General features: G+C 36.9%; 2 protein-coding genes across 6 annotated transcripts in view; one reads left to right on the top strand and one right to left on the bottom strand.

The window, feature by feature from the left end:
- The window catches only part of erg (ETS transcription factor ERG), a 27,790-nt gene extending 8,204 nt beyond the window's left edge, over nucleotides 1-19,586 (top strand). For 2 of the 5 annotated variants that reach the window (XM_083569118.1, XM_083569121.1), the window contains exons 2-10: nucleotides 7,368-7,603; nucleotides 11,098-11,246; nucleotides 13,848-14,051; nucleotides 14,477-14,557; nucleotides 15,572-15,643; nucleotides 15,974-16,036; nucleotides 16,233-16,289; nucleotides 16,495-16,542; nucleotides 17,530-19,586. In XM_083569118.1, the coding sequence (XP_083425244.1) occupies nucleotides 7,368-7,603; nucleotides 11,098-11,246; nucleotides 13,848-14,051; nucleotides 14,477-14,557; nucleotides 15,572-15,643; nucleotides 15,974-16,036; nucleotides 16,233-16,289; nucleotides 16,495-16,542; nucleotides 17,530-18,050 (1,431 nt within the window). In that variant the 3' untranslated portion in view covers nucleotides 18,051-19,586. Of the gene's footprint in view, nucleotides 1-669; nucleotides 856-7,367; nucleotides 7,604-11,097; nucleotides 11,247-13,847; nucleotides 14,052-14,476; nucleotides 14,558-15,571; nucleotides 15,644-15,973; nucleotides 16,037-16,232; nucleotides 16,290-16,494; nucleotides 16,543-17,529 lie in introns of those variants that run through there. The other 3 variants (XM_083569120.1, XM_083569122.1, XM_083569119.1) reach the window with 2 other exon arrangements.
- On the bottom strand, nucleotides 18,274-22,975 carry kcnj15 (potassium inwardly rectifying channel subfamily J member 15). Its single transcript, XM_083569172.1, has 2 exons — nucleotides 22,851-22,975; nucleotides 18,274-21,862 (listed from the first exon to the last, which is right to left on the bottom strand). Exon 2 carries the CDS (start codon nucleotides 21,820-21,822, stop codon nucleotides 20,806-20,808), a length of 1,017 nt encoding a protein of 338 aa, XP_083425298.1. The 5' UTR covers nucleotides 21,823-21,862; nucleotides 22,851-22,975; the 3' UTR covers nucleotides 18,274-20,805.

The raw sequence follows: 22,975 nt of genomic DNA, 5'->3' as shown, positions 1-22,975 counted from the left end.
ACAAAAACTGCATCCTGCCTGTAACTGGTGTTTCTGTCTGTCTTTTATAATGCATTAAAGCCTGGTACATTGCATAGTACATAGTACAATGTGATAAAGTTTAATATACACTATACCATATGACACTTAACTAAACTTTGCAGTGCTATAATTATGATTATTTTATGCTTACTATTGTTGATTTTATCATAATTGTGCTGGTGTACTTTATTATAAAGTAATTGTTTTTGCCCACTTAGCTTTCCCAGGGTTGTCCCTTATTCCTTTTATTTGCAACAAATTTACATCATCTTCTTCAGTTTTACAAAATTATATTCAATCAAAATAGCTACCCATGATATTCTTATTATACTCCTGTATCCCAATCCAACTATTTTTCTATTATGTTTGCTATATTAATATATTGTAGTAACTCTGTGCATAAATATGGAGAAAACTGTAGTTAAAGCTGTAACATTAAATAGACAGTCATATTGTCCAGGATGCCTTCTTCTCAAGGACTCCCCACTGTAGGTGAAGTGAACATAGGTTTTTCTCTGTCTCTTAATGTAACCACACTCATGGTATACAGGATACCAACATTGTTTCAGGCCTCCTTATCTCTCCTCTCCCAAATATCCTGTTTCTTCGAGCTGTGTCGGCCAGAACCAATAGAAAGCTCTTCCTGCTATTGGTTGACTTCACTTCCAGCGTTAGCACAATCTCATCCGCTCCAAACACTGCTCAGTGGAACCTCAACTTAACACACTCATCGCCAGAAATAAAAACCTCACACATAGACATTCCAACTGAAATAAAAAAGAAAAAAAAACCAGGACTATATAGTCCTGTGCTACAATGGCGAGCACGATTAAGGTAAGTTTCAAAGTTTCATGACTTGAAAAATGTTAGTATTTAAAATCGCTTTCATTGTTCAAAGAACAGATTTGAGCGGGAGGGGGTAACACCCTTTTTGCCATGCCACTGCAACAAGATTTCCTTTTCGCTGCTTTGTAAATTTCCTTTTTCCTATTCTGACAGTACGCACAGTTTAGAAAAACCATCGGCATAATGACAAAAGATGAACAACCACGATGTGTACTGAAAACTAATCTCCATACCGGTCAAAACGTAAAAAAAATAAAATAAAATGTTTTCTATAACATTTTGTAATTGAGTATTTTTCATTCTAGAGGCAGAATTTTAAGTATATGAATAAACAATATACTCAAGCTTAAAGATAAGTTGGCAGAAACTTCAAACAATTACTACTGCTTTTTATGTTTTTTATGTGAAATCGTTTTGTTTTTATTAGTTGAAATTAAAAATAGTTGTATTGCCATTAGAGAAATGTTTTAAAGTGCATTTTTATAAAAAAAAAAAAAAAAAAAAAAAAAATGTAATCTTGATCATGATATTCAATGGTGATAAATTTATTATATGCAGAAGAATTTATTCATTCTGTTTTGCTTTAGGTTTTCTGAGTAGATAATTGTCTACATATTGTCATTTGACCTGAAGTATTTTATAATGTTACAAGCAGTATAGATCCAATAAATAGTGAGTTTTGATTTTGTCATTAGAGAATTGTTCTTTAACCCACAACTTTAAACAGCATGCAGCAATCTGTATTACCTCATTCTAATACTTACACATTACTGCACATGCACATTCATCTAAAAGACCATTAAATGTAGTTCTTGTGTTTACTGTGCTAAAATCAAACCTTTAAGAGAGTTTTCGATATTCCTGATCTGAATGCATTTCTGTCATACGAGGTTCATTTAAATGCTGACTGACTTTAATTTATGATGCAATTCCATTTAATATATTAAATAAATATATTCCATGTAATAAATATCTTGCAAAAGTTTACCAAAAATGTTTTTAAAAGAGATTTGCTGCCTTGATTATCCTCCTTATTTACAAATAAAAGTTCATTATGCTTGATTTCAAAGCATTTTATTACTCTGACATTGATATGTATATACAGATTGTTACCTACATTATATCTATACGCTTACATTTAAGCACTCACTATAAATATATCAATTATATCTGTGTAATACAACAGCAATAGCATTTCATTAAGTTTTATTAATAAATTTGGGAATTTGATGTAACTTGGAAAAAATTTGGGAATTTGATGTAACTTCTTTGTGGTTCCCAAACTCAAAGTACACTGCCATTACTGAATATTTACCAGGAAGCCACATCCATAACTAATAACATATTGAACTTTGTTGTGTGCTTAAGACTGCACAGCAGCTTTAGTTGTATCCAATGTATCCACTTTTATCATTCACAGTAGTAATGTGGCATGGCTTTAGTACTGTTGAGACAAATATGCATCTTATCTTTGGTCATTAGATATTATAAAATATGCAGAATTTATAGATGTTTTTCTGTTATAGATGTAACAATTCATTATACTCTACACTTATGAATACATTGAAGTAGGTCCCAAAATTAATTTAGTACAAAACACACGGCACCTGGTAAATGTCTCTACACTAGATAGTCTGGGTTTAATCACAGGTTATCATGAGTATATCATCAATACAGTATCGTAAAACATTTGATGATGCAACATGTTTAGCGTGTGTTCAAGACAGTATGGTAATACTTTGACTTAGATTAGTTGAAAACATTATTACTGTTTTTCGTCAGGGAACAAGAGCAAGATCATATTTATACAGTAATTTACTAGGAACTGTTCGGGATTTTGAAAGCTCTTAGAAATTAATGCACTTGGAATATATAATGTAAACATGAGAGTAACAATTTTCTTCTCTTACTATAAATAAATCTGAAATATTCTGTTGCCATGTCGTTTGCTTTGTTTGTTCATTTTAAAAAATTTGGTGATGCCATACATTATATTCAACTATTGGTTATTGTTTATTGCTTATGGTCTAAGTGCACAGTGTAAAGTAACCCTACTAACTTTTGTCAACAACTGACACCAGATATTTAATTATTTTTAGTTGCTGTTATTAAAAGCAAACTGAATTCTTAATTACTTCAACACTGGTTTGTGTGGAATTTCATTCGTTTTTTGATGATTGTGGATTGCAAACAATTCCTGGCAGAGCAGAAATTTTAAAACCCCCGTGGATGAGTGCTGTTGAGTTTCGCTAATCCTGCAATGAGAGTTACTGTTTAAGTATTTTTAGGAGTAGATGACAAAGCAAAAAAAAAAATTACATTTATTTATGTACAATGTTTGTTTTGGTGATGATGGTCATGCTGCATGATGATGAATATGACATATCAGCTTAAACCTTTTAGCACATAACATACATAATACATTACATTACTTTTTTCATGGGTTTCTTTAGTCAGGGAGTCAGTGTGGGAAAGAAAGGAGTAAGATAAATGAGAAAATGAGGATTATAAGGGGAGTAAGAGTTTAAGCAAGTTAAGTGTGGGGGAAAATAGATTTAAAGTGTGAGCTGCTGATGGGAAAAGAAGTAAAATCAAATCAGAGAGAGAAAGTGAGTGAATTACATTGTGCAAGAGTTTATTTAGTGAGTTAGGTAATGAAAATGAAAAGTATGTAAATTGATGTGCAAGTAAATAAAAACAAAAAAAAGGGTGAGTGAGTAAAATATTATGTGAAAGAACGAAGTGAGTGAGTGAGTGAGTGAGTGAGTGAGTGAGTGAGTGAGTGAGTGAGTAAGTGAGTGAGTGAGTGAGTGAGTGAGTGAGTGAGTGAGTGAGTGAGTAAGTGGGTGAGTAAGTGAGTGAGTGAGTAAGTGAGTGAGTGAGTGAGTGAGTGAGTGAGTGAGTGAGTGAGTGAGTGAGTGAGTGAGTGAGTGAGTGAGTGAGTGAGAAAGAAAAATGTAGAAAGTTAAAGTATGTATTAAAAAAAAATGGTGGGAATGACTAATTAAAAAAGAGTGTAAAAGTAGGATAAGAGCAATTGAGTGAGTAAATAAGTGAGTGTGAGAAAATGATGTGTGAGAGAGGTAAGTGAGTGAAAGAGTAAATAAATGAGAGAGGGACTGAGAAAGAAGTGAGTGGATGAGTACAAGACCGAGGGAGAGGCTATGAAAACAACAGTGCCTGTGAGTTGCTGATTTGGGGAAATGTAAGGGCACAGGCGCTGTGTTGACCTTTTTAGAGGTTAATGGCCTTCTAAGCTTATGGTGTTAATGACAGTGCGTCATCCACCTCCACCCAAATCTCTCTCTCTCTCTCTCTCTCTCTCTCTCTCTCTCTCTCTCTCTCTCTCTCTCTCTCACTCACTCACTCACTCATTTACTCACTCTGTCCATGGCCATATCACAATTAGAATGTGGATGGATAGGTCTTTCCTCTTTTCCATTATCCTCACTATCTGGAGTTCTGATGCAGGAAGTACCAGCAGAATACTTCCTGACTGCTGCTGCTTTCAGCACGAATGAGCTTCCAGTTTTACTGCAATTAGAAAGCAAACCTGTCACCCAAAATCACCACTTTATGATTGCCCTAGCGAACACAATTAATGAGCACATATGAGCAATAGCTTTATCAGAGCTGCCATGTATGGTTTAAATATACAGGACTAAACTCTGGAACTAAATGCATAGTAGGTTAGTCATTCCTTGGAAAAAACACACAGCAACTATGAGTCCTCAGATTTTATTCAGCTTTACTCTTTATTCTCTTACTGAAAGATGAGCTATGTTATTTCCTGCTGATTAGGTGATTACATCGAAGGTGTCATGCTGTTTCCATCTAATAAAATTTCACAATGTTGATTTAAGCAAAATCATATGTAGATTTGATAGGATGGATGGAAAAAACACTGCTTTGTTTTTTGTGCTTCAACTGACATTAAAGGACTAACAGACTCTGAAAATGGCTGACAGTAGAACAGTTGGAAAAAACAACAAACTCTAAGTATTTCATAGTTGCTGATTATATAACACTAAAAATGGATGATTTGGAACCACAATTTGCACAAACATGAACACAAAAGCTGTTTTCATTTGAGTCTGGCAAAATGTTTGCAGTTTTCCGTAGCCCTTCTGAGCAGATTAAAGTTCTCTGTGCCCAAAACCATCCTACTACTTCAAGACAGGCTTTATGCTGACTTCCAGTAATGGCTGTCCCGATGAGTTGTTCCATAAGATAAAAAAACAGAGGAAGTGTGAGGCTGGAATTCGGGCATTGAGTGAGTGTATGTGCGTGTGTATATCTGTTACAGTAACAAAGTCAGTGGGAAATGGGTGGGTGTGGTTTCTGCAAATGCAAGCTGACGCCTCTTTTTGCTCCAGCCCAACACTTAAGTAATGACCTTTGCATCTGAGTCATGATCCTAGAACTGTTAGGGTGCTTTTTTAATCTGGTTCCTAAAATGGTGTCCTCTTTTTCTCACTGAGCAAAGACCTGCTCGATTTATCGCACAGACAAGGGGCCAGGGCTTGAGAAGCTTTCATTTTGGGGAATTCATATTGTAGTATATATGTAATGTGACTAAATCAATAGAGTAACACATTGGACGTTCTTTATTATATTTACTTAAATAAATTATTAAGAGTAACTAAAAAAAGGATTGTTCAGTAATGCCAATGACTGCATATATGAGTAGATATAGTCATAGCAGGGAGGTAATTTAAATGTGAGGGAGATCCCAATATCTTCATACCCCATATCTATACCCTATGTCTTTCCTTACAATTAATATGGTTTGTAGGACTTATTTGCTTATAAATTAAAATACAGGGTTTATGAGATAATTGACAGATTTGGACATGACAATCAAGCCTCATGAACCCAAATGAACCTGAAACTCTTGACAGTATCCATTCTTGACATAAGTCGATTTCCTGTTCTGCTGCAACTTGTTCCAACAGACCCTCTGCATGTTCTCCACTATGTCGCTCAGAGATAACATAAACAAAGGTACCTTACACTAGCTTAATTTTATCATTTATTGACTGCCATACCTTAGTGAACATGTGAAATAGCTTATATAAGGTTAGACAGACATTTATTTTTAAGCAAACTCCACTGGCTGCACAACAAGAGCACTTCTCCAGTTAAATGGGTAACTTACTGCACATGTCAGAGCTCGATGAAAATTATCTACCATCTATCTAACATTTTCCATTAAAATTCAATTACTTCAATTAAAATGGTGAAAAATGTCAGCTTGCTTGCCAATAGCAAATCAATCTCTCCTGGCCTACATCTTTTTGCGATAATAGTAAAATCAGTATCCTTGCAGAAATGATATGACTGCATTTTAACATTTTACATTGCCCTGACATACATACAGCATTAATTAATAATGTACTTCACAATATTACTTAACATGGAATTTTATGTAGCACTTTAGAAAATTAATCGTGCACTTGCAATTATATGTCAGCTCTGTTTATGGCACAGTCTCTGACTCCAATTTTGGCTCCGATTTTGATCTATTTAATAGGGTACATTTTATGAGTTCATTTATTAGTTGCTTTGGGTCTTAAATGCTTGCCACACCTTCACAGTAGGACACACATTTCACTAACATGCTGACAGGAGTGTGGTCCTCTGCTGTTGTAAGATCATCCAACTCAAGCTTTTCTGTTCAACACTGTAATAAAGAGTGGCCAGCAGAATAAAGCTTAATATCTTGAATCCAGGCTGGTAATTATCCTCGATTTCCCTTCAGAATTGAAATCCTGTATCCAAAGATTGAGCATATTGTTTTGAAAATGCTCAACTCAGCCTGTATGGCACCTTCATCCATGCTATTGTTAAAGTGACTGAGATCTTAAATATTGAATTTCTTTGAAGTGACTGGCAAATGTGTATATTATTTCGATTAAAAGTAGCAATTACAGTAAAAGAAAAAAAAAAGTTTTTTAACAGTTCTAACATTTAAAGGGGTTTTACTTGGTATTTATTTTTTTTCCTTTTTAGAACCTTTAGAAGACAAAGTGAAGAACCATTTACGATGCTAGATGAGATTTTGAATGCTTTTTAAGAGTGTAGTCTCCATTTTTTAAGTATTTTTAACCTAATTGGTTACTGGGATAATTGTTTTACTGGCAGCACTTACACAACCTCTACTTGAGTATAGTTTCTGTCTACTTCAGCTACTTCTTGGATGAAGTAATTTTTCATATATACTATATTATCTCTACTTTCCCTGGTGGTCTAGTGGTTAGGATGTGGCGCTCTCACTGCTGCAGCCCAGGTTCGATCCCCGGTCAGGGAACCAACCCCAGCCACTCCCCAGGGAGGGTTGCCGGTCCCCGGATAAATGGGGATGGTTGCGTTAGGAAGGGCATCCAGTGTAAAAACATGTGCCAGATCAAACATGCTGATGATCCGCTGTGGCGACCCCTAATAGGAGAAGCCAAAAAAAAAGTTTTACTATATTCTCTCTACTTCCTCTGTGTCTGTAGGAGGCGCTGTCGGTGGTGAGTGAGGACCAATCTCTGTTTGAGTGTGTCTACAGCGTGGCCCAGCAGGCCAAGCCAGACATGACAGCATCAGCAGTGAGTGAGTATGGCCAGAGTAAGCTGAGTCCCAGAGCAACACAGCAGGACTGGCTCACCCCTCCACCTGGCCGTGTCACCATCAAGATGGAGTGCAGCAATGGAGGAGGAGGCGGAAGAGTGGGTCAGGTGAACGGATCAAGGTGAGCACTATAATTGGCTTGTATTGTGCTTACTCTCGTTTAACCTATGCTAAAACGTTATATAGGCCAAATAGGCACTCACTGAGTGAGTGAGTAAATAAGTGAGAGTGAGTGAGTGAGTGAGAGAGAGAGTGAAGTAAAGTCAAGTTTATTTCTATAGCGCTTTTCACAACAGACATTGTCTCAAAGCAGCTTTACAGAATTAGAAAAAAGAGTGAGTGAGTGAGTGAGTGAGAGAGTGAGTGAATGAATGAGTGAGAGAGTGAGTGTGTGAGTGAGTGAGTGAGTGAGTGAGTGGGTGAGTGAGTGAGTGAGTGAGTGAGTGAGTGAGTGAGTGAGTGAGTGAGTGAAAGTGAGTGAGTGACTGAGTGACTGTGAGTGAGTGAGAGAGAGAGTGAGTAAATGAGTGAGTGAGTGTGAGTGAGTGAGTGATTGAGTGAGAGAGTGAGTGAGTAAGTGAGAGTGAGTGAGAGAGTGAGTGAGTGAGTGAGTGAGTGAGTGAGTGAGTGAGTGTGTGAGTGAGTGTGTGAGTGAGTGAGTGAGTGAGTGAGTGAGTGAGTGAGTGAGTGAGTGAGTAAGTGAGTGAGTGAGTGAGTGAGTAAGCGAGAGTAAGTGAGTCAGCATGTCAGTGAGTCACTGAGTCAGTATGTTTGGTTTGTTTGGTTAATACAAGCAATACGAGTGAGTTTGCCTGCCTTGCTTAAAACTGATACTTGAGATGTCTGCTACCAGTGCAGAAAAGAAGGGCGGTGTGGGATAGAGAAATGGCTGTTTGGGTTTTGTGGGCTGAAATATATCCATCTGGATCCATTAGAAGCACAGCAGCCAAATTCACACAGGGCTCAGAATCCACCAGCATGCACATAGAAAGACACACAGACTCAGACACATTTAGATAGTGACACGTTGAACTGCAGCAGAATCCAAAACTTGAAACAACTGTTTTATGAAGCCCTTACTTTACCTTATGAACTGTTGCAATATATATGTTGCAATACTGTTGCAAAATATTTATTCATTAAACCTCATTATAGATAAGATAGATGCAGAGGGAAAAGATTTTTGACTTACTGAGCAATAAAGACAGGTTATAACGAGGGAGGTCGGTAGAATATAGGCTTTTAGAAGGCAATGTGAAGCACAAAGAACTATAAGAACTAAAACTTGTTTCATACATGATCAGAAAAATTTAGTCATAATTAACATGAACCATTTCTACATTGTGTAAATATGTGTTAACTTTTGTATTAAATAAATCTTTTGCAGTGTATCTTTGTGGTTAATCTATTATAACTTTTATACATTGACATTGTAAATGGTGATGCACAATTAATGTGCCTAGGAGCTCTATACGTACATTTAGCAATGTGATTACTTGGTTATGTTTCTTAATATAATGGAACACAGGGAAGTGTAAATACACTGCAACAATACTTGATATCCGATTTATAAAGACACATTTGAGGGAAATTATGGTATTCCTTAATTCCTGTCTTGTTTTCATGGTTAGTTTACATTGATATTGTAATAAAACGTTTAATGACTAGCTGCAAGCTAACTAGATTGTCAGTCATTAGCTAGTCAGTGCTTGATGTTAATATTTACAAGTTGTTTAGCAACTGTGTAATTATGGCTATGCCAATTACTTCTCATAGAGTTGAAGTAAACCAAGTCCCGGTAAGTCAAGGTCAAGGCGTTGACCCCATATGTTTTTAGCCATTTTTCTAAATTAACTTGAGGATCAACTAAAGAATAATTTTGTTTTTGTGTGTAGCTGCATGTCTGTGTGTATATCTGTGTTTGATGTGTTCTGCACTTGAATGACAATTAGCAGCTGTTCACCTTTAATCTTTCACAAAAAGTTTCAATTGAACGCACCAGTATATACTAGAAAGAATGCTCATATTTTCATTTATGTCCAATTATTTCTGTTAAATCTCCTCTTTAGCTCTTTATAAAAAAAAAAACACAACCACCACATGGTTTTATGGCCACTGTTCACAGCCTGACAGAAATTCTTGGACGAGTGACACCATGTGATCTTCTGCCCAACCTGCTCAACTCTAAAATGTGGGAACTGATCCTAGGACATAAAATACAATATGGTTACCATCCTGCTGTCCAAGTGAGAGACAATTTGGAGCTTTCTTGTTAAATGGCCTGAGACACAGATTTGAAACAAAGTATTTTTTAATGAATGGTTATGCTCAGATAGTTAAACAGTTCAGATATAAATGGGAACAATGTTCTTAAAAAGACCTTAGTGGCACATGATGGAGTCTGCAGTTACAGGTGTGTACAGGTGTGTTTATAGGCTTTAGTGAGCAATGCTATTTACTGTGAGTTGCTGTTCCAAAGAAGACCAATAGGTGGCTAACAGATGATTGGAATAGTTTAAAAAGCTGTAGGCTGTTCGTGTCCTTGGCAAGCTGTTCTGTGTCTGATGGGAAATTCCAGCAGTGATCCTGCACATCTGCTGCCTCAGGCTTAGGCCAGACTGCACCTTCAAGATACAACAATTTATGAATACAAATGTCCACTCTGAAACAGTGAGACTGCTAAGTGACGGTCTTATCCTCCCTTTTTTTCACTTGTATTTAGAATGAACTGGTATATCAAGAGTTAATGTCATTAATGCCAAATGTGTTCCCATATATATATATATATATATATATATATATATATATATATATATATATATATATATATATATATATATATATATATATATATATATATATATATATATATATATATAAGGAACAAATTATACTATTAAAAGTAAAAAGATAACATTCAATTCTTTTTAAATTTTTTGCTCATAAGTTCAGGCTTTATAAAATCCAGTTGGATATCAGGAACTCCAGAAAACAATTATATATATCTGACAGCAGTTGGTCTCACCTATTATGCTATTAATAAGTGTGATGCCAGTAAAAATGTTTTTAGCTTTTTTTGGGATAACTTTCATTCCCAGAATATGACACATCCTTTTGTAATAATCATGTAAAATGTTTGTTATTTGCAGACTAATGTTTATACATACGAAACTCTAGGCAGCCACATCTCATGTAAACTTAATAAAATTGAAGCAAATGTGGCCACAATTCGGTTGCAAGTGCCACAAGTCCGCTGACCAAACAGGAAGTGGTGGTCATGCAGGCGCAAAACATTCACTCACAAGATGTTTAGCTCATAATGAAAAGCAGCGGTGGATCTTGGATCCAGAAAGACCATAAATTTAATATGTGTAGCTCCTTCAGTCTTCATTTTCTGGCTTTCAGAGCTGTAATGCGCAGCAAAGATCAGTAATGATTTACTTTACTTTTATAGACTTCTGTGTATCTGCCTGATACTCCTTCTATCTGCCTGTTGTACAAAAGAGAATTATTTGAACAAATGCTTGGATTATGCTTGTACTTCAAAATATTTTCATTTCTGTTTGTGTGTGTGTGTGTGTGTGTGTGTGTGTGTGTGTGTGTGTGTGTATACAGGACCTCTCCAGATGACTGCAGTGTGGGTAAAGGAAAGATGGCAAGTGGAGGCGATGCTGCTCCTATGACCTGCATCAGCTACATGGAGGACAAACATGCTGCCCCGCCCAATATGACAACCAACGAGCGCAGAGTCATTGTACCTGCAGGTCTCTCTTTCTCTCTCTCTCTCTCTCTCTCTCTCTTTCTCTCTCTCTCTCTCTCTCTCTCTCTCTCTCTCTCTCTCTCTCTCTCTCTCTCTCTCTCTCTCTCTCACACTTCTTCTCTTTGATGCATGAGCCATTCATTAAACTGGAGCTTTACCTATTTTCATTTGTCTTCATTTAGTTAGATTTGCTTAAGCTATTTTTTGTTTGTGTGTGTGTGTGTGTGTGTGTGTGTGTGTGTGTGTGTGTGTGTGTGTGTGTGTGTGTGTGTGTGTGTTAGGCTTGTCTGGACTTCTTCCTTGGGTCAGAACCCTGAGTGGGTGTAGTCCATTAAACTTTGCTAAAAGAAAGAGGTTTTCCTAACAAAGCTTAGAGATTCCCCAGCAAGCACACACACACACACACACACACACACACACACACACACACACACACACACACACACACACACACACACACACACACTGGCTCAGAATTAACAGATCTATCTGACTACCTGACTATTTATGATATATCATAGTATATATTTATATATAATGAATAATTTTCATAATATAATTTTCACAATTGTCTGTTACCTGACAACACATATTTTTAGAAGTACTACCAATTCTATCTTTCTCTGTATGTGTGTGTGTGTGTGTGTGTGTGTGTGTGTGTGTGTGTGTGTGTGTGTGTGTGTGTGTGTGTGTGTGTGTGTGTAAATGCGAACGCGGGCACGTGTGTCTGAGTATTTGCGTTGGTGTGTTCTAATGCATCAGATGCCAGGTTCTCTCAGGTTGAGCAACACACTCTGTCCCCAAAAGCCCAAATGCAACTTCCTCCTCAGCTAAAGCTGACAGGCACAGCAAGGCAGCATGTTTAGTGCATCCTGTTTTCACTCTGCAGAGGGACAATGGACACAGGGGACACAGGAATGCAGCGGCAGGAAGCACATCCCTAAATGCACAGGGCTGAACAGATTTGTGAGCTTTCCCTCATAAAAGGAGGGTCAGCAGAGCCCAGTGAGACTACGAAAGGTTAGAAAGGTTTAGTAAAGATTAAAACAACATCATGGCCATGCATCGGAAGTGTTACACACTCAGACCGTAACTCTATGTGCTTTTTAAGTGATTGGCCAGATTTTAGGCACGACAAGTAATACCGTCCTGTCCAATCAGAACAGAATCAGAATGAACTTATTTTAGCAAGTCTAAAGGAAGAAGTGAGTGTCCTGCACTCCACTCCACTGTATTCCACTGTTCCCCTCTACTGTTTATATTGAGAAATGCACAGAAGTGTTTTGTATCTCTGTTCAAAGTACTATTTAAAACTAGTACAAATAGGATAACAATAATAATTATATAATTATAAATATTTCTTTGTTTGTACTATATTTTAGAATAATAATAATAATAAATAAATGAAAAAAAAAAAATATGGAATTATGTAGTGACCAAAAGGTGTCCTACAAAAAGTTCAGAAAAAGTTCCTATAGACTTTAGCATCATAATCAATCATATTTATTGCCTAGTGATTTAAAATTCTTGATGAACTGACATTTTATTAATCAATATAATAATGAATATGCACTTTAGTGTACAAGGCAGAAATACATCCTGCATTGGACTCCTGTCCATCACACATAATGTGGCAAGTTTTAGAGAGGTGAGAGAAAACCAGAAAAACACCAGAACCAACCACCAGGTTACATCAAGAAAACTGCATACACACTGTAACCTGAGCTCAGGATTTAACTGGAAACCCTGTTAGATCCTAAGTTGTAAGGAGGCAATTATATAAATAATGGAAGAAACTCCTGACTCTAACTTGCCACAATATATGTAGTGGTGGAAAATGATAATTCTCATGATAATTTAAATAGATATCAATCAGTGTTTGACCAATTAATATAATTATATTAATAGATTGATGTCTATTAATAGATTGATGTTACTTTAAAATAGTAACTTTAAAGTGTAAGTTGATTAAGCAAGAGTTTTGTGACAAACATGATTATAGGACATTTCAGCCATAATGAATCATTACTTTCTCAGTACTTTCTCAGTACTTTCTGTACTTAAATACATTTGAAAGCAAATGCTATTGTCATTTTGCTCAAGTGAAAGTTTTGAGGGAACACTTTTACTGTAACTGGAGTAATATTTTACTTAGTGTATCTCTACTTTAACTCCTTTGTCCACCACTGGTTACTGTCTGTTTTGTATAGAACATATACATTTTATATTCCTCCAGTGCACCAATGAATTCTCTTTGGGTTCTTTGGTTTAGATGCTGTTAAATGGATTAGCTATGCAAAATTGTCCCATGTGTGAGTTATTGTGTGTGAGTATGTGTAGGCAGGTGGGTGTGTGTATGTGTGTGTTTGTGTGTGTGTGTGTGTCCCATCTAAAATGTATTCCTGCCCATTGTTTCTAGGACTGCATACAAATCTATCCTGACAGTGACCACTATAATGTGGTTACTAAATGAATGAACTGAAATGAGCTGTTATAACTGTTTATAGTTAATTGTTCATATGTGAGTGCAACAATATGCATACGAATACACCTGCACATCAACAAAATGCATAACATATAACTGTTTGCTTGTGTGTGGTTGTAGACCCGACACTATGGACACCAGATCACGTGCGTCAGTGGCTGGAGTGGGCTGTAAGGGAGTATGGCTTGCTGGAGGTGGACGTCTCGCTCTTCCACAACATTGATGGCAAGGAGCTCTGCAAGATGAGCAAAGAGAACTTTCAGCGACTTACGCCCAGTTACAATGCTGACATCCTACTGTCTCATCTGCACTACCTACGGGAGAGTGAGTGACTCACTCACACACACACACACACACACACACACACACACACACACACACACACACACACACACACACACACACACATACACACACACATACACACACACACGGTAAAAACATTTTTCATGAAAAGTGGAACACTGCATGCTATTAACTTTAAAGATTGACTGAATGTTTCATTTGGCATTTTGCAGCATGTGCCGTACTTACACCAGGAGCTCTTTATTTATGTTCCCCTCCCATTTTCTGCTACTTTCCCTCTCACTCATTTCTTCCTGTCCCTCTTTCTTTCTATATCTACCTCCTTTTTTTTCTCTCTATCTCATTAGAACACCACATGTTTTTTTTTTTTGCTGGTTTTTTTTTTATTTATATGTTTTGTATTTTGCCACTCCCCTCTTTCAAAAGAATGTTTTCTTCCTCAGCTCCACTTCCCCATTTGACTTCAGACGATGTTGACAAAGCCTTGCAAAACTCGCCACGGTTAATGCATGCACGTAACACAGGTAAGAAGGCTCATGCATCACTCGCCAACTGGACAGGTGCTCCGTATGTGCATCACAGCCAACATACCTAGTGGCTTTACTGAGGAGCAGGAGCCAAAATGCTGTGCAGAAGAAGTTTTGGCCAGCAGGTGGCACCAGTCAGCTTTGGTAGCACAGAGAATTAATTTTCTGATCTGGCATTGTCTATTGGCCAAAATATTCACTGCACAGCTTTAATACATTGATCTGAAACATTTTTTAGATTTATCAAGCACTCTGCTTACAGCCTGTTTGTTTTGGGCCTTCAGATGCATGCTGTGCTGAAGTTAGCTACGTTTATTTAATTTTCTTGCACTTGAAAATGCTTGCCGGTTTGGGTGATACCACTCAGGTGTCACAAGTTAACAGATACATACAGCTGCCTAGTGTACACCCAGTTTAGAAGCATCTTTCTTTCTGTATTTAATAAACATTTACATTAACTAAGGACTAATTCATGCTTCAGTCAGGTTTAAAGTGAATGTCACCTAACTATGAGTTTGAGTTCAAGTAGATTGAACACAAATTCAACAATTATTTAATATCATAAGTTTGGTCCATTCGAAGTAAAATTTGAAGTGATGGTAAACTAGTTATTCTATAGCTCATTAACGGTTTTATGCGTTTTAGGGAATCAACCTCAACAAACCTCTTAACATCTGACTTTTATAAAAAAATACTGTCACTTCAGCCTTCTTCCAACATTTTTTATTAAATGTGTCCTTACAGAAAGTTGAACTTATTTTTTTATGTAGAATTTAAACGTGAAAACAGAAAATACAGAAAGAATTGCAGAACTCTCCTAGGCCATGCTGTTTCACAAAATGATTCAGCACATTTTGACCAATCAGAGTTAATAATGCCATTTTTGGCCCCTATGAAATAAATGCTGCCATTTTCACCTCAGAATGTTTGAGGATGCAAATCTACACTCAGCTGTATACTGTGGGGATGTGTTATACATGATCTGGTTGTAATCAGAACTATCTTGTGCAGGAGGTGCAAGCTTCATCTTCCCCAATGCTCCTGTCTACCCACCTGACACTCCGAGAGCCCCTGCAAGACCAGGTCAGTTCTGTCTCTGCTTCGCTATTTATATCTGATTACTATAAGAACATTACATGGTCTAATCAGGAGACTAATTGCAGTTCAGAATGCATCATGTTCAAGTATGCATATTCAATCATGGTGCTGTTTTTTTCCCCTTTGTCGTGAAATGTGGCACACCGCTTTTTCTTACTTCTCTCTCTCTCTCTCTCTCTCTCTCTCTCTCTCTCTCTCTCTCTCTCTTTCTCTGATACTGACAGACTGATATGGTGCACACAAAAATACGCCCTCCTGTGGGGTTAAATGCAATTGCATATAGTATATAGTGCAGTCATTTCCATTCTGTTTCAGATTTGGCTTATGAAGCTGCAAGACGATCTGCATGGCCACCCCAATCAGCATCAACTAATAAAGGTAAATACAAACAATTCAAGACTGTTATTTTTACTTTGCCGATCAAAAAACTTCAAAAGAATGACCAGAATTCTCAGGCATGATTATGTTTTTGTTTGACTGACACTGGCTTTTGCCTGAAATAGTAACAAATTATGGCAATTAGTTGTACAGTATCAGAAACATTGTGATATTTCGATGCCTCTGTCTGTGTTAGTTGCACAGTCCTCACCCGCCATTGTCACCAAAACAGAGGAGCAGAGGCCACAGCTTGGTGAGAATAATTTTTTTTTGTGTCAATTTAATGTATCAGAGCTGGGAAATAATACAAGCAATGCTCATCATGGCAATGCAATGACACATTACTTAGTATATTGCAGTAAAGTAGTATTCATGCAAATACATTTGCAATAATTAATCAACTGTTAAAAATTTGACATTACATTATATGCACTAACCGAACATTTTGCATATGTCAGATCCATATCAGGTTTTGGGTCCAACAAGCAGCAGACTGGCAAACCCAGGTATTGACTAAATTATAATATCAGTAAAGTTTGCATCCTAAGCCTAGATGTGAATTGTCATAATTAGGACTCCCAAGTGGCACAACAGAAAATCATTCGTCCTATTGTCAGAAAATCTAAAAGTTGAATCTGGAAAGTTGCACAGTTGCCCATAATTAGGAGACATGGGGGCAAAATTGGCCATTTCTGAGTGGAAGAGGCTAGAGGCTTTTTTTTTTTTTTTTACACAAAATGTGTTATGCTACCCCATGATGCAGCACCAGCAGCACTTCATCTGTCAAAGAGAAAGCATGTGTAAGCCTTCACCCTTTTGTGCTGGTAGCTGTTGAATCTCCTAGGAGAGCTGTCTGGAAGGTGGGGGGATTGGCTGATAAAAAAAATTCCAAAATTGATTTACAGTGTTTCCTAGCAGTGGATCTGGCTGGCTTTTATATATCAGGTTTCTGATCCAGAAATTAGCCCCACCACCTCAGCTAGAACAGACCATCCAAACAGCGTATATGTAGTTTTACCACAAAGGTCTTTGTTCACTTGGGTAAGGGGGAGTCTGATTGTTGTGAAATATTATGATGATACAGTATATACTATATACAGTAGGCCTGTAGGCCTGAGGCTCACCTGCCCAAAGACCGTTCTTAACTGACATTTAAAAATTTGGGAGTTGCAGTATGCAGCTAATGAACTATGCTTGTTGTATTTTTTTTAACAGTTTGAAGAATTTATCAATCTGCAGTTCAATTTGTCGGATTTTCTCTGGGATTTAAGAATGTTTTTTCTATTTTCTTTTTTATGTTTTATTTATTATGGGGAGATCTATCTATCTATCTATCTATCTATCTATCTATCTATCTATCTATCTATCTATCTATCTATCTATCTATCTATCTATCTATCTATCTATCTAACAAACAATATTCTGTTGTATTTATATTTGGCATCATGTGAGTGTGAATGTAACAATGTGTATTTGTGTAATTTTTTCCATAGGCTCGGGCCAAATCCAGCTGTGGCAGTTCCTGCTGGAGCTGCTCTCAGACAGTGCGAACTCGAGCTGCATCACATGGGAGGGCACTAATGGCGAGTTCAAGATGACAGACCCGGACGAGGTGGCTCGCCGCTGGGGAGAGCGTAAGAGCAAGCCCAACATGAACTATGACAAGCTGAGCCGTGCTCTGCGCTACTACTATGACAAAAACATCATGACCAAAGTGCATGGCAAACGTTATGCCTACAAGTTTGACTTCCACGGCATTGCCCAGGCCTTACAGCCTCATCCTCCTGAGTCAGCCATGTACAAATACCCTTCTGATCTGCCCTATATGAGCTCCTACCACCCCCATACCCAGAAAATGAACTTTGTCTCACCTCACCCTCAAGCACTGCCCGTCACGTCTTCCGGCTTCTTTGGTGCGCCAAACCCTTACTGGAACTCACCAGGAGCCGGCCTCTACCCCAGTCCACGCCATCCAGCCACCCACATGCCCCCTCATCTCGGCACCTATTACTAGGTGTGGGCAGAAAAATCACAGCATTTCTCCTGAGTTGAACTGGAGCTTTCCCAAGAGGCTGAAAATAGCAGCTTCGTGCTGAGCCAGGGAACTGGATACAGTGGTGTAATTTTCTACACAGGAGGAGGAAGTAAGACACGGAGGAGGCACACAACAACAAAAACCTAAAGAAACCAAAATTTGATAAGATGTTGTAACCAATAATTTTTTTTGTTATAGGAGGTTCTCAATTACATTTACAACAGTGAGTCTAAATTGCCTCAGATTATGCAAAGAATGCAAACTAACAATGCAAACAAAAGGTCTCGCACAAATTGAATATAATACAATAAATATTTGAAGGTCAGGTAGCTTGTAAATGCTCCCTGGAAGGCTGGCAAAGATGGCCAGCATATTCAAGACTGTGCCAGCATATTCAAGACTGTAAGGTCAGAAGCAGTGAAAGAGGACAAGTGAAAGAGGATAAGTTGCATTCATGTAAAAAGGGCTTTTAATTTACCAAAGACAAAAAAATGTAGGTGCATGAAATGTATTAATCTATATGTTTTAAATATTAAACTACCTTAAGTTGAACAAACATATCAGAGAAAGTTAGTAAGTTGTAAATTAATTAAGTTGTAAATGAATTAAAACAGGTGGGTAAGCTGTGAAAGTAAGAGAAAAGTATAGAGAGAAAACAAGAAAAATGTTAAGTATTAGTCAGGGATTGAGTTGGAGGGAATGTAAAGAAAAGTATTAAGTGTTAATGCTTTGAATATAAACTGCCATATTTATCAGTTTTATACTACACAGTAGTTCATATGGCATTACAGAGAGAAAGAGAAGGAATATTTACTTTATTGGTCATTTTCCATAAAGGGAAGGACCATGAAAATGAGCTTGTAAAAAAAAAAAATTATACTGGAAATGGAAAGATTCTTTAAATGATTAAAATGACCTCAGACATTTTTAGACAGAGGTGGATTATTGAAATCAGCGCCTTATTGAAGAAGCTCTTCACACATTGGTGGAGGTTTTTACCAAAGTACCAGTTTATGTGTTGTTATTATTTTCTGAGTCGCGAACGCTGTGCGTTTGTTAGATTGAACTATACATTTCAGTGTTATATTTCATTTTATATGACAAATATATAACTTATGCATTTAAACACTACGAGTTGATCTCAGCCAGCTAAATACAGACATTTATATGATAGTTTTAAAACGTGAAAAAAAAAAACATGGACCAAATTTAGCAAAAGTAAGTGAACAGCTGTGGCCTTTAAACTTTAAGCTCTATATATGATTGTTTACAAATATAAGCCATGTGCACAAATGTCAAATGAATTGTTTGTGAAAGCTGGTGTGGTTTGGCATTCAGGCCTGTCTCAGTGTTAGCAGCATTTACAGAATTGAGTGAAAATAGATCCGTAAAATCTCTAACACCTGAACAACTGGACTGATGCTCTGAGATTGCTGACAAATGGAGGAAAGCATGCTTTCATAAATTATATGATTTTCTACTGAGTAAAATTTAATAAACTATTTTAAAACCAAACTCGATTTTTATGTGACATTGTGTTATTATAATAAATAAAAAATAACTGAACATCTGTATTTTTATTAAATAACTTTATTTGCTTTGAGTGCTAAAATAGTATAAATTCTTTTTTTTTTTTTTTAGTTTTTATAGTGGAAGAAGTTTTAATAGTGAATGGCTTAAAGATTATTAATTATTAAAAATTGTCTACATAGAATTTATATTTGTACTGAAGATGAAGATGCAAGATGAAGATGCATTTCTTATTACAAACTACTGTACTTTTAAATAACAACTACAAATCAATACCATATTTCTAATTATAACCAATAAGAAATATGTATAAAATCATAACTGATGCCAAAAGAATCTGTGTGTGTGTGTGTGTGTGTGTGTGTGTGTGTGTGTGTGTGTGTGTGTGTGTGTGTGTGTGTGTGTGTGTGTGTGTGTAAATAGAAGCACAGGCTCTCCTAAGAATCTTTTGCATGTCCATTCAGTATGTTGCCAAAACAAATCTAGAAACATGAGACTGTTCGAAACATTCTTAGGAGTAAAAAATATCATCCAATGTCATAATCCAAAAATGAGAGCACTGTAGTATAAGCTGTAACTGAAATTCAGTTTAGTTAAATTTGTTAAATGATTCATTTTGTTCTTCTATGATGCTATAATTTAACTGTACAGCAAATAACATTTTGTTAAGCAACTGCATATAAAATCCATACACTAGCTCAGTATAGAAATAGTATGTTCTGTCATGTCATGGTTATCTGTTACTATTCTGTAGGTGATTTTATCCTTTTTGTAAGCTGTACTTATTCATTGCATTTTAATAACCCTCACCTCCTTCATTGCTATTGTGTGTGTTACAAAACTTTAGCTGAAAATCTGCATGCTGTGACCACACTCTATTCACTATGTAGTGTCCTATTCAGTAAATCCATGTAATCTGATGAATACATAATTATCTGTGAACTTTGAAGTCACTTTGATCTGTACAACAAAGAGGGTGTAGTGCTAAACATATTGCCAAACCACTGACTTTTAAGATGGGGTTTATGTTAGAGAAATTTTTATACTATTCCTAAAAGGATTAACAAACAAGGAAAGGACTCTCTTATGTGTCTCTATTAATAATCATCTTAATTAATAGTCTGAGTAGGGAAATATTTTTAACAGCACAATCACTTATAACTGTTGTCCTCTGCCCTTATTCATCAGTGTTCTCTTCTTCTGTTCAGTCTTTATGGTACTCATGCTCAAGAAGGAGCTTCTCATTTATTGGGTCCTGAAGAAGCGAGGAGTCGTTGCTGAGCTGAATCTCATCAAAATAGTGAAAGTCTGCAACGTACTTGCCCTTGTGTGTGCCAAATAGCAGAGGCTTAAACTCATAGCCCCATCGAAACTCTTGTGGAACATAGGAAGTACGGCTTTGGCAGGTGGAAGCTGTGGACTCCATAGTGCCGTTCAGGGTGACCACCAGTTCAAAGTTTCTTACCTTCAGATTTTCAGCAGTGAGGCTGGCCAGAGGACTGTTTTCATCCAGCACATGGTAGAAAATAAGAGGCAGAACAAGGAAAGGGCACTGCTCACTGGAGTCGAACTGGAAGTTGACAGACTCCTGGTGGAGCTGGATCTTCTCACCCTCCTCAGTGACATAAGGAAAAAGCAGCTTGCCTGAGAGTTGACACTGAACCAGTGGGCTCTTGCGCATGTTGGCCACACGCACCATCACACACACCTGGCCCTTGTACTTGGAAATCAATGCCAACTGACTAAACTTGACCGTCTCAGCCCGCTTTTTTGGCCGTGCCAGCTTGGCCAGAAAAGCTCCAGTTACAAAGATCTCAGCCAGGCCTGTGAGCACCAGTTGCAACACCAGTGTTATGATGGCATGGGGGCACTCCTCAGAGATGTGTCGGAAACCATAACCGATGGTAGTCTGTGACTCTAAGGAGAATAGGTATGCACCAGTTAAGGTGGCCACATTTATCACACAAGGTGTGTGGTTTAATGCCTGTTCAGTGTTAAGGTCGTTATTTGTCATTGCAATGAGGTAGAAAATCAGGCCAAAGAAAAACCAGGTTGTGAGGAAGGTAGACACAAAGAGGGAGAGTTTGTAGCGCCACTTCATGTCCACCACTGTTGTCCAAATATCATGCAGGTAGAGCTTCACCATGCCATCCACATTGTCAATACGGATGTTGTTGTGGCCATCTTTAGACACCACACGCCTCTGAATGCTTCCATTCATCCTGCACAGCTGATACTCTGATCAAATTCAGATAATGTCGCTACAATGAAAGAAAGTTGATAAAAGATTTATATTAGGCTGTCAATCGATTAAAATGTCTAATCGTGATTAATCGCACAATTGTTTACGAGTTAACACGTGATTATTCGCAACTTAATCACACATATTTATCTGTTCTTAATGTACTTTAAATTTATACTTTTCAAGTTTTTAATACTCTAATCAACATGGACAAATATGGATGCTTTATGCAAATATATGTTTATTATTAGTGAAACCAAACTCAACGTATGGCATGAAGACAATATATTTTTGTATATGTTTTAAAGTAATTATGGTGTTTTGAATGAAGTAAATCATAAGCACACCAAACTGAACTTTTCCTATGTTTAAACCCCCACTGTTTTAATTGCCAGATGTGTGTATAATGGCGGATTTTGTTGCTTGTTTTGAGACTTGGCGCATCAGTAAAACAAATGTTTTATGTTACCCCAAATGTTTTATGTTACCCTAAATGTTACCCCCCAAAAAAATTGGGGTAACAAGTTATTAGCATGTCAATATTGACAGCTCTAATTTATAGTATCACTTTTACACTGGCACAGGTAACTCCAATCTGCCAGGCATAAAATCAGCCACATTAGTTTTGCTATTTTTCTTCCCTTTTACCCCCAAAAAATACATCATAATGTGTTAATAAGCAAATATTATAAATAGCCGTGGCAATACACAAACAAACTGTGTGCGATTGCTCTATTGTTCTTGATTTAAAAGCCTTTGCTATGGTATCATTTCAAAATTGTGATACCTCTCAATATATTTAATTGCAGCAAATATATTTCAAGCTACTTAAAACTCTAAAAATATAAAGTTTCATTCCTTTTCTGTGCTTCTGCAGTTTGTAATCAATTAATGGAAAGTTAGTCATTAATAAAAGCCTCAAATGTGGCTAAAAACAATTCTTTAACTTTATTGGAAACATAATAAAACATTAAAATCATATTTCAGTGATCAGAATATGTACTTACTCTCAAGGTTCTTCAATCCTGTCTGCAGAGTGGTTTTGATTTTGCCTGCACTAGCAGTGACTTGTAATGTGAAACCAGGAGGCTTTCACCTCCCTGGATGAATTTCACAATGTCCTTGATTCATT

The sequence above is a fragment of the Silurus aristotelis genome (assembly GCF_946808225.1).
Source record: "Silurus aristotelis genome assembly, chromosome: 18".
In the NCBI taxonomy this organism is placed as follows: Eukaryota; Metazoa; Chordata; class Actinopteri; order Siluriformes; family Siluridae; genus Silurus; species Silurus aristotelis.
Note: the sequence above shows the minus strand (reverse complement) of the source record. Positions and strands in the feature narration are given on the sequence as shown.